This window comes from Telmatherina bonti (genome assembly GCF_933228915.1).
Source record: "Telmatherina bonti genome assembly, chromosome: 14".
Classification (NCBI taxonomy): Eukaryota; Metazoa; Chordata; class Actinopteri; order Atheriniformes; family Telmatherinidae; genus Telmatherina; species Telmatherina bonti.
In genome coordinates, this window is record NC_136612.1 from 15,348,130 (window position 1) to 15,360,684 (window position 12,555).

The window sequence follows — 12,555 nt, forward strand, 5'->3', positions numbered from 1 at the left end:
ACTTGTAAGAGTATCAGTATGTGTGTTAATAGTGAAGAATGAGTCAAAGTGAAAAAGTGAAGAAAAAAAAAAAAGTTGCAGGCTTGCCTGAAAAACAGTTTCGAGATAAATCTGAAAATCTTTTTGTAATGAAACAGCTGCAGCTCTAAGATTCAGTCTCATCATAGCAGAATATGTTGAGATTCTTTCTGAAAAGGCAAACTGAACAGAACAAATATAAAGATGTTTTGCTACAGACAGTTTGGGTGGGATCTTTAAGGAAGATATTTTTTGCTGTTTGGCAACATTTTGTTCTCAAAGTCCAACAACTGGTGGATGAAATGTGCCAGAATTTCTGCTCACCTAAACCCTGCAGGCGCTATCACGCTGTTGCTGTTTGGAAATAAATGAAAAGGTAATAAAAAAAAAAACACAAACAAAAAGGATTTAAGCACATAGCTTCTTATACCCATATGAAAATAGCATCATGTGGCAAAGTTATCACAAACATTCCCACGTTCGCCTTATAATGAAACTCACAATAAGAAACAGTTGTAAGTTGGCACATTGAACATATAAAAAAATGCTTTTCAATAACTTAAGATGTCTGGCTGATAAGGAACTACTGAACGCGAAGCAGCATCAGATGGGGATGTCTTCATGTCGCTACAAACTGAGAGAAATGCACACAAAATGTTGACTACCGGTAGGTTTGATTCATCGCTGGCTGTAAAGTGAAAGAAAAGAGTTTTGACTGGTTCTGCAAACATAATCATTCATATTCTACACCAGCGTGCTCCAGTGCAGGGTCGAGGGGGACTGAACTATCCCAGTAGCTACTAGGTGGGAGGCAGTAGCTGATATATAAGACATACACAACACGCACACACACACACACACACACACACAGACATTAAACACTAGCTGCGTGGTAATAAAAGGTTACAGAAGACTTTTGACCTTTTTAAAAAAAAAAAAAAAGAAACAGAAATGCTGCCTTTGCTCTCATTGAAGCATTCAGCCAGACACAGAGACAGGCCAAATCAGATGGACATAAAGCATCTCAGCAACATCTTATTTGCAGTATTTGTACAGAGTTAATCCACAGTAACAGGGAAAACAAATAAATATGAGAAATAGTACACAGACAGCTCACAGGTTTCTTTTTTTTTTCTGTTTCTATTACACCTGTGCAGAAACTCTGAAACAGAGCCATAATGATGCGACTGGTGGTTTCTCTCATCCTCCTATTCCAGTGTTTGCAGTGAGTTAAATATAATAAAATAGGATTTTTAGTGAGATAATTACTGATATCACGCTTTGCTGTTGCCTTCTGTTGATGATTGTCCCTGACGTTACCCAAACCAAACGTTCTCTTTCTTCCAATCAGACAGTGGTTATCACAAAATCAGCACTTTGGACCCCCTGCGTGGACCCGGCTCTGTCAACACGTTCGTGCAGTTTCTCTCTGATGATATCTAAACGAGGATCCAGGAGGAATTCAGAGTTCTGCAACCTTGCATTTTCTCCCCCTCACAGGCGCTGTGCTTGCACACACTGTCAGTCGTTGGGTGCCGCTGGTCACTTTTACTATCAGCTGCTGATAGTATATATATATATATATATATATATGTTTGGGTTTTTTTGTTTGTTTTTTTTTTTTCCATTTTCCTTCACCTCCTCTTTCATACTCCATCCAGGAACTGTTACAGGTTCAGGAGACTATTAGTAGTGTTACTGAGGAGATCTCACAGTACGAGCAGGTTACTGACAAATGAATAAATAGTTAAAGGAAGGGGGTCTTTCAGCGCCATCTCTGCATTATCCTTAAAATGCATCGTGCTCACTGTATCCCTGAAAAGGAAAGAAAAAAAAAACAAAGATATGCTTAATGCTTCCAAAATCCTGGACAGTTTCCAGTCGTTTCCCAGTAAAAAGGAGCTTTAATTCACCTGGGTTTGCTGTGTTTCTACATTAGCATCGCTCTCATAGCTGCCTTGCTGATCCGTTTGCGATTCTTCCTCATCCTCCTCCTCGCCTGGTGCTGACGGACGGGGAGTCTGGAGCCTGCTGCCACTGATGGCCGTCGCGTGGTCGTTGTGGACGTTGTTGTCTCTGCAGGAGGAAGATAAACAAACAATGTTTGTAAAACTGAACCAAGTCAGTTTAGACATTTAGCATTTGTGTTCTTCTAAGTTTTATAATCCATTACCTGGTTTCTGTGTTGTCGATTGCTGCTGATGATGCTGCTGCTGATGATGCTTCCCACGCAGGTGATGTTGACCGTCCGTCTTGTTTTCTTTCAGCCTTTCCTCCTCCTCTCGCTTGACTTGCTGCTGTCGCAGTATTTCCTTCTCTTGGTCCAACCTCTTGTGCAGAAGCAGAAGCTCCTTTTTCTCCGCCTCTAGCTTTTCCTCCTCAACCTGTAACATCCTCATCACCTCTGGAGTATCATTTTCTCTCGGTTCTGGATTAGGCTCTTTGGTAGGTCGAGGCCTGCTCCTCTCTTTTTCAGCCACAGCTTCCTCACTAGGGCTGAAGTTGACCTGAGGATTTTCAGTCACATGCCTGGAAAGTCCACTAGTTTGGCTCTTTGAAAATCTGAATTTGTCCTCTTGCCGTTGCGGGCTGTGTGTTAGTATCTCCTCGTCTTCGCCCAACTTTCTGTTTACTTCCACGTCAGTGTTTCCCAGCGAGGAAGCCGCTTTGTCGCCTTCTGACACCTTACCATCCTCCCACTCCGCATCCTCCTGCTGCTCAGTTGGATATTCAGTCCCAAGCAGCCGGCTGGAGTTGACAGCCCAGTGCGGAGGAAACAGAAGAGTCTCTTCTCCTGAAGGGGATGCGTCCTTTCCAGCGAGGCTGTATCCCTCTCCATGCTGGGTGAAGGTGTCTCCTCTGGGGTTCCAGTGCTGCTCCAGGAGATCCTCCAGATGGGCTCTCTGGTTCTGCTTCAGCTCGTCCAGCTGATGGAGCTCGTCTTTGGAGTGTGCCTTCACCTTGACAAGAAACCGAAACAAAATTTCAGCTTTGCTTTGTTTTGGGTTTTCATTTATGACTAAAGTTAAACAGCAGATCTGAACAAACAGGTAAGGATTTACTTTCTGTATTAACAGCATTATTAGCTTTAAAGGTGGAGTATGTAAGATTTTCAATATTTTCAAAATAAATTAACTAAAAAAATAACTACAATCATAATTAGATAGTTTTTTTAAACATGTAGGTTCCAGTCTGTCCATATTTGATGCGTTATTAAATTACAAGTTTAATTAATGACAATGACCCTTCTTGATTGTTTTCTGACCAGTAAAAAAAAGTACTTTTTTTCCACCAGTAGGGGGAGTATAAACCCATTTATTGCAGAGCGGCTCTGAGCTACAGCTCACAAGCGATTCCTGCCCACATTGGAGCTGGCAAGGAGGAGGGGTGAGGGGGGGAGTTTTGCTCATTACTGCCAACCTGTGGTCGTTTGTGGAGGTAGCAGTTTTGTGGTTTTGCTCACGACCTGGTGTTTGCCACCTAGTGGTGGAAAGAATCGCCTTGAAATCTTACATACTCTGCCTTTAAAGGTGGAGTATGTAAGATTTTCAATATTTTCAAAATAAATTAACTAAAAAAATAACTACAATCATAATTAGATAGTTTTTTTAAACATGTAGGTTCCAGTCTGTCCATATTTGATGCGTTATTAAATTACAAGTTTAATTAATGACAATGACCCTTCTTGATTGTTTTCTGACCAGTAAAAAAAAGTACTTTTTTTCCACCAGTAGGGGGAGTATAAACCCATTTATTGCAGAGCGGCTCTGAGCTACAGCTCACAAGCGATTCCTGCCCACATTGGAGCTGGCAAGGAGGAGGGGTGAGGGGGGGAGTTTTGCTCATTACTGCCAACCTGTGGTCGTTTGTCGAGGTAGCAGTTTTGTAGTTTTGCTCACAACCTGGTGTTTGCCACCTGGTGGTGGAAAGAATTGCCTTGAAATCTTACATACTCTGCCTTTAAGCTGATGTCTCTAAACAGACTTTACTAATTCTCCTTCAGGCGTGCAGTTAGACTTATCAGTACCTGGCCCTGCGCAGGTCCTAGGCTGAGCGTCTGGTTTCGCTGCAGGTGGGTGTGCGGTCTGCGAGAGGATTTTTTCCTGTGTGCAGGGAGCCGTGGAGCAGGCTGACATCTGCACTCCACATGATCCACAACTGACACCACAGCTTTAGCATAAGTGGGTCTTTTGTTGACGTACTCAATCTTCATGACCTGCAGAGGTGAAGAAGTCACAGCGCATAACTTTATGCACGTTTGCGTGGATGCATGCATGTTTACGTTAGCATGGAAACTGGTTTGCAGAGACAAAGCACAGAAAGCAGGAAAACATGCAGAAAGTCTCTGTTATGTCTAGTTTATCAATTCATTCCTTAATTTGTTCATTCTTTCAATCAACAGATGTAAAAACCCATCTAAGCAATCATCTAACTGTAACTGTAAAGAGAATGTGAAGTTTGAAGAGGTGGATTCAATTCATCAAAATGATAAATAATCTGATTGATTCATAAACAACCTTCAGTTGTTTTAGAAGGTGATGCTAAATTAAAATGTAGCTTTGCAAACAGTCTCTTTGCCAAAAAAGCTTCTTCCAATTACTGTTTTGTGCTTGTTTACCTGCAGGTATCTGGTGTGTGTGACAACAGGGACACACTGCAAGCTCTTGGTGTTGCAGCAGCCAGAACAGCGCTGCACTTCCACACATGGAGGCCATAACAAGAAGTTAGCGTTGCTGCGGTCCAGCATGGCTCGGGTGACCTCCACCACCTCCGTACGAACTTTACACAGAGCCTGCTGAGCCGGCTGGGCATCTGAGACATCAGATAGGACACAGCACTGGGGTTAGCATTAGCTTTGGTATTAGCATTCTGATTGTGCATATTCATAAACATGTTGAAAAATAAATTTGTCAGTATATTACAACTAAAACCCTTTTGAGTTATGTTGTTAGGAAACTCCTCATGAGTTTTCTCATGACGATGGAAGAAGAAGAATCCAGAAGCATCTAAACGGGTTTAGCCATAGAGTCGCCATCAAAGTAAACCAGGACAGAATTTCTGTCCCAAATCCGTCAGTTTCTATCTTTTCACAAGTTTTTAAAGCAACCTGATGCCTGATTAGCATTTATTAGCATTCATTTATTTAAGCTGTTCCATAACATTTAGGCAATGTCTTACTGCAACAGCAAAACAGAAATAAATACACAAATATGGCTTAATAAATGAATTAACATGTTAATCAAAGCTGCAAAAACAGCATGGAATGATGAGTACTTAATTAAATATTGTGTAAAATGTCTCTTCCTACACTTTCTGTTTTGTTACATATCTCATTTTATACATTTCATTTCTATTTATTTAATTTTACTCATATTAAAATTTGTTTTATGTATCTCTTCACCTTTTGCCCAAGCTTAATTTTGTATTTTTCTCATTTTGTGATTAATTTTTAATCAATTAGTGTACTGATTTTATTTCTGTATTTTCATTTCTTTGTTTTTCCTCCCATTTATTTCCTCAATACTCATATTTGCCTGTGTTCTTTCTTTCTGTGTTTGATTTCTGTGTTCCTCACTTAGTAAATGAGATATACAGAAATAAAATTTCAAGAAAAAAAAAACATTATGCAACAGCTATTTTTCATTTACAAAATAATTGTATATTAATTTAGTTAAAAGTGAATCTTCTAATTGGTTTTGTTTTGCACTATTAATTGAAACCATTTCTTTGTATCTATTCTGTATTTTGACCATTTCAGTCTTCTGTATGTACCGATACAGAGCACAGATATGTGTGATATGTTGACATATTCCATATCTGAAACAGAAGACGTTTGTCAAATCTATTTATTTCCCCCAAAAACAACGGTAATAAACGCATAATTTATCCTCTCACCTCGTCTGTTAACGTAACATATTAGTTCTTATCTCAGACACTTCATATCTGTTCATCTTTCACAACGCCGAATATGACGAAATAAGCGCATTAACAGCTCATCGTCTACTGCTGCTGGTTTCGGCATCACAGTGGAAGAAAGCGAACAGAAAAACCTTGTTTCCTCCATGAGCTTAAATGATGCTGCTCTGCTTTACTGAGACAGACAAGGACATATGCAGGATATATGGCATGTTTTACATCAAGATTAATGGAGGAATCTCCACATAGGAGTGACGGACAAAGTCACCTTTTCCTGCACTGATATCTGTTACATCTGCCTTTTCATAACAGTGTTTACAAGGTTAATGGATAGCACGTCACTAAAACCATGCTTGTCACATTAATCACCTGACGGGAAGGCTGTCTGAACACTCCCAGGCTTTATCCCTAATGAAGACGGAGCATCTGTGTGTTTGTTAGAAAAATCTGTAATTCTCCATCTGATCCGCCGTTTTCATCCTCACAATTCTTTTTAAAGATATCAGTGTCAAAGCAACAAGTCGCTCATCTGAGCCCAAAAAGACACTTCTAAATTATTTTCCTCATGAACAAACAGAAGGGGTTTTCTCACCCAGGCTCCGTGGCAGTCTGTGACCCCCATTGGCTGCTGAAGTCCCATCCTCCCCTTCTGAGATGGTAAACATAAACACAAACACCAGCTGACTTATGTAAACATGCCAAAATAAATCATGCTTTTTGTTTTTTTTCCTTCCTGTCTGCTGTGGTACACCAGCGCCCCCTACATGTGGGAAGCTTCATCTTTCCATGTGGAAATTAAAAAGAAATCTAAGGCACAAAAAGGTGAAAATAAACTGAAATAAACTGAAAAGGAAGTTGCAGAAACTAAAGTCCCATCTGATGGAAAAAGGTCTACATTTTTTACCCCCATATTAACTGTGATAGGTCTTATTTGCTTGTATTTCTGACCTCATGCACTTAATTCATTGTGTGTTATAACTCGCAAACCATTTACAGTTGTTTATTTATTTCCTACCATTATGAATCAATCTAAAATTGTTTATGTAAATTATCATGACTTTATGGAGTTCGATGTGTCGGAACGGTTTGGCTTTAGTTGTGCTGTTTCGTAGAAATGTATCTCGTATGTCCACACTGTTATCTGCTCAGCGCTGACTACTTCCTGTTTATTTATAGCACACAGCAATGACATGTTGTGTATGTGTGTGTGTGTGTGTGGGGGGGGGGGGGTATGAATGAAATTATGGCTATTGTGTTTTTCTTGTTTGTTTTTAAAGCATCAGCGACAAAAAACAAGTGGAGGAGAAAACAAGAGTAGCGTCATTACTCTGTCATTCACATTTTATTCATGTTATTACAGTACAATCTGCAGCACCGTCCAAGATGTGCGTCAGTAAAAGTATTATAAAGCTGTTATTTACCTACGGAGTCTGTGAGCAGCAGCAGCTGAAGGTCCTCGATAGAAGAGATGGGGCTGTTTCTAACCAGCTCCACCAGGGCTGCAGGCAGAGCGTCCCCCTGAAACACACAAGTCAGTTCATATAAGACTCCACAGAAACAAACGTTCCCACCGTTAAGCAGCAGGAACCAGGAGGGTGCAGGAGGAGAAGATTCAATAATTAGTCTTGAAGCAAACATTTCTTTTAAGTTGCAAACATGAGTCAGCAAAAGCTATGAATGTAATGCAAGAAATGATGAGTCGGTGAATGTTGTTTGCAAGTGAATGTTAAAGCTAGACTAAAAACAAACACATAAATGTTTGTCTGCATTCATATCTAAATGTTTCTGTATTGTTTTTAATGTCTGTTTTGAGCGACACTGCTTTGTCATCGTATTACACCGCCTGCACCTGACAGAGAAATCCTTTTCATGCCGTTCATTCAGAAAAGAAAAAGAAGAATTTTCTTAAATAACATGAAACATTTTCATGGTGTCACATGTGCAAGCCGAAGCAGCAGCTCCACATTGTGATGGTAGGGATTTGACTGTGGGTTTAACCCCCTCTGGTCATTAATGAGTTCGAGACAACCAGGGAGGGGGGGGGGGGGGGGGGGGGGGGGACTGACCAAAGCAGACACACAATGGTCACTAAGAGCAGGCTGAATGACTATTGGCGTTGTGTCCTCTCATCTGCTAACATTTAAGGGTCAAAGGGGCAAGGAAGGAGCCAGGAAGTGGGGGAAGGAGTGCTGCAGAGAGGAGGCGAGAAGGGAGGTGCATCTAAAAAAATAAAGAGGGGAATAATAGGTGAATAAAAGCCGGCTTGAAACGGGAACGGATCAGACGTGGGTCGGAGCACTTCCTGGTGTTGCTTTAAATGCTTTGGATGAGGTTCACTTGCTCGGAGGGTGGAATGAAACACAGCAGGAGCAAAACGTTTCTGACACAAGTTCATTTCAGTGATTTCAGTCCAGTAAACCAAACTGTGCCTGATTCCATTCAGCTTATGGAGAACATGATGAATCCCAGCGGTGAGTAGGTTTCAGCCGAAGGAAGCCGCCATCCACGCACGGACGTGTTCTCTCACCCAACCCACGCCGTTCGCCACTGACGTTCCTCCATTGTTGGTTTGCTTGTCAGAGAGTTAAATAATACGGCAGGGAAATGCCTGCTGTATTACTCTTACATCTCCTCTGCAGAGCGGCCGATGCCCCCTGAGGTCCCATCATGATTATATCCTCCCTTTGCTTCTGGGGCAAGCCGGTCTGCTTGGCTAATTGTGTCCGATGTTAATTAGGGGGATGTGTGTCTTTGTTCGTGGTGGTGCCTGCTGTCATGGCAATTTATGTCTAAGCAGGAAATATTAAATAAACACTTCAATTCAGAGAAAAAGCAAACAGATGCAAAGCAGAGAGCCAGTATGTGCACACATGCAGTTAGACTGTTAAATGTCCAAATGGGATAAAGGTGATGTCACATTCAGTATATCATTATAATAAAACATCTGCTTATAGGTGCATTTCACTAATATGCAACTAGATATGCACAATAGTTTTAAAATGACATTCGTGAGCTTTTAAAATAAAAAAAGAATGTTATAAAACAATGATAAAGACAGTTGATCTCTACTACATCCTCATCTAAATGAGTTTTAAATAAGAAGTTCTTGCTGATGAAGTAGTTTTCTATTGAAAGCAAAGCATCAACAGTGTCGTCTATTTAAACTTCAATCCCCATAAAATAATATAATTAAATTAAATTAAATTAAATTAAATTAAATTAAATTAAATTAAATTAAATTAAATTAAATTAAATTAAATAAAAAAATTAAAAAACTTCAATCCCATTTTAGTCCCTCTAAAAAAATTCATTTCAGCACAAGCCAGTACTATCACCTGCAGCAGCTTCCCCTTCCCCTCTGGAGGTCTATCGAAAGCCCTGAGGAATGCCAGGTACAGGCAGAGGCTGCTGCATCGGGACGGGAGGGGGAACATCTAATCGTATATAATTATAGGGTTGAGTGTGCTGGCGGCAGCAGCCGCTGCACATGTGGAAGGTTTCACATGTAGCACCTGAAAGTACGCCAACACGTGTGGAGCACAGCAACGTGCAAATAAATGCCTTTAATTAATTCCATTGTCATAATTCAGCTCAGATTTTTGGAAGGGCGCCCGATGACGCTCAGAATAATTATGCCTTTATGTTTGTCAAAAAATAATGTTGGTGGTCCCTTGTTGAATCCATATGCTCATTCCAGCTTTCCACATCATAACCCAAAGCAGACTGGAGATGAAACTGTTCCTTAACCTTCTGATGGTAATCCGCTTTCAATGAAGAGCTTAATCAGACCTACAGTCTCAATGATTTTCCAGCTGGGATGCTTTAAACTTTCAAAATTAGACCTGGGGAATTCCTGCTTGTATACCTCAAAGCTTCTGTAACTTCTCGCTGTAAGGCGATTTGCCTGAGAAAAATGGAGATTTCTTTTACATGTGGTGCCCGCAAAAGCTCCAAAATGAGAAGGAAGCTTAATGACAGGAAGTTAAAGCCGTCATGGATGAAAATTTCATTTTATGGGAGGAGGTAAAGGGGATGTTTTGTCATTCAGGAGCTTCAGAACAACTGCATTGAAGTGTGTGCACTCTCATTCCTTGTCGAAAATCTAATCATTTCTCCTAGAGTAGAAATGGAAACCTTTTTCCAGAATTGGTGTGATTTATCTGTATTTTTACCCCATTTAGTTTGAAAGAACCCTCTGGAACAGGAACATCATTGTGCAGATAAAGTGACAAGGTCAGACACAGGCAGCATCTTGATGGACGAAGAAAGAAAGTAAAACTCAGTCTCTGTCTACAGATTTGCTCTGAAATGAACTTAACATTGTTTTTCAGTGAAGCCTCACTTGACCCTCTCAAGTCCCTGGTGGAGTTGCAGCTTCCTGCTTCACCTCAGCAGATGGTGAGGCTTCATCCATCCATCCTGATTCCTGTTTCATCACATCTCATCGCAAAACTTACAGACAGATTTGCACAGTTATGTGAAGAGCATGATGGTGCTAACTGACAGACTTACAGCTGCAACATCTGGTGCAGCATCCATGAGTGCATCATTTAACCACGTGGAGTACCCAGCTGCAGATGGATCACCCCCCACCCCTGGAACATCACCCACAGTCCACCACCTCTGCATGTGTCGAGCCTTTGGGCATCCAGTCTAACGCCATTTGTTAGTAAGGATAAGAGTCATTTTCTGTGGCACCACAACACCAGAGACAATGCGCAGAAGCAGGTGCACTAATTCTTCTGTTTTATCTTCTTAAAAAAATCACTTAGTTTCGTTAAAACTTCATTGTGTTTGTCTTTACTGGAAGAAAACACGATATTATTAGAGATTAAGGGAAAACGTTAGTTAATAAGAACAAAAATGACAGGAAGCTTGACCTATTTATTTACAATTTGCATGAATGCCTCAAAAATATAAGTTAAAAAGCACGTTGGTCTGGTTCTTATAACTAAAAAGTTTATTCAAACTCATTTATTAAACGTTTTACTTGTCTGTAAAATAAATAAATAAATAAAACTTGTGTGCCAAGTTTTTGCAGAGAAAACTGTGAAGAGCAAAACAAATGCTGCTTACTCGTAACGTGACTTGAACTCACCTCGGCCACGCCAAACCGCGGACACGCCGCCAGCAACACGAGCAGCAGCTGGACCCACGAGCTCATCTTGCTGCCCAGCCTCGAGCCTCTTCGACGGACCGGGCATTTATGGAGGCGCGAGAGAGCCCTCTTTGCTCAGCACTGCGCGCGAGGGGACAGCGGCTCGCCCTGCGGAGCTGTGCGCGCGTGCAAGCTGCCGTCCCGCAGCACAGCTGTCCAACAGAGGATGAAGTAGGAGAAAAGAAGGTGTCTGCTCGTTCAGAGCTGTCAAAACTCCTCCAATCCCTCCTTAGAAAACAATCCTGAGGTGATAATAAACCTCAACTTATTTCTCTTAGTTTGGAACATAAACCACTCAGAAGTTTCCTCTCAGAACAAGTTTATGTTTTTACCAAAAGCGCAAGTAGATCGAAAGAGCATTAAGTGTCACCAACTAAAGACTTACTGCCATTTCCATACAAAAAAAGGTCCAAATTTCCCCCAAAAAAATAAACATATCCACGGAAACAGAGCGAAAATAATGTTTAAAAGTATTCCAAATGTGTTTAAAATGAGAGAAATCTGTCCTCCGTTAACCGTGATGCATCCCAAACTGTGGCTCGTGCAGGCTGAAGTGTTGTCGCAGGTCAGGATGGTGGTTTGCGCTCCGCTGCTTCCAAGGAGTCTTATCAAGAAGCAAAGTGTTGTGTGGCTCGGTGCGCCTCAGCCCTGGAGCAGCCTGATTACGCAGCAGCAGCAGCGGCGGCGGTGGTGGAGGTGGTGGTGGTGGTGAGGTGAAGAGCAGATTTCCAAGAGACCCTGCTGTTGGTCCGCTGGGTAGTATCTCTCTCCCGCCCCCTGCCTGAAGAATGGCCGATAATCTGCGTCCAAAGAAGCAACGTAAGTGCGCAAACAGCCGCCTCACTCCACAACATTTCTTCCGTCCTGAGTCATTTATACACACTTTTTTTTAGGTTGGGCCAGTTTTTTTTTTCTGTTTTCTTACCCCTTTTTTTTTTTTTTTTTTTAATCTATCTGTTTTTCTGAAATCTGCGTGCAAAATATGTTTAGATGTCAACAAAAGAACCACTATTATCCTGATCGTGAGCAGTGAAGGAAATAAATACGTCTTTTGCCTTTTTTTTGTTGCACATGACAACTTTAAATCAACATTTTTATAGCAGTTTCTCATCTGAACTGGCACATTTAAATAGACATATAGACTAGAGGATGGGAGTACGGTGCATTCTGTTGGGCTAATCTTAAATAAAAGAAACACATTCTTGCTACTTTTCCAGGAGTGCATCAGTGAAAAGCTGAGTAATGTCATGAGTGTAGATAATACTGCAACCATGTAAACATGTCACTCTTCAATGAAGTAGGAGAAAAGATGCCCGCAGGGCATCTGCAAATCCATGGATGCAGCATGTAGTTTAGCAATACCTTGATAAAAATCTGCAAGGCCTTTTCTGAAAGAGACATAGTCAGGATGCTGCTTAAAAATCTATATGTACTTTTCAACATCAATTGAAGTTGCCGGTGGG

The 12,555-nt window shown here is 41.1% G+C and overlaps 1 protein-coding gene across 1 annotated transcript; it reads right to left on the reverse strand.

The window, feature by feature from the left end:
* Window positions 1-431: 431 nt before the first annotated feature.
* On the reverse strand, window positions 432-11,792 carry pdgfbb (platelet-derived growth factor beta polypeptide b). The gene is made up of 8 exons (XM_079252791.1): window positions 11,033-11,792; window positions 7,356-7,452; window positions 6,527-6,583; window positions 4,637-4,830; window positions 4,046-4,234; window positions 2,192-2,978; window positions 1,932-2,094; window positions 432-1,833 (listed from the first exon to the last, which is right to left on the reverse strand). The coding sequence occupies exons 1-7, from the start codon at window positions 11,096-11,098 to the stop codon at window positions 1,949-1,951; spliced, it is 1,536 nt and encodes a 511-aa protein (XP_079108917.1). The 5' UTR covers window positions 11,099-11,792; the 3' UTR covers window positions 432-1,833; window positions 1,932-1,948.
* Between the last annotated feature and the right edge of the window lie 763 nt (window positions 11,793-12,555).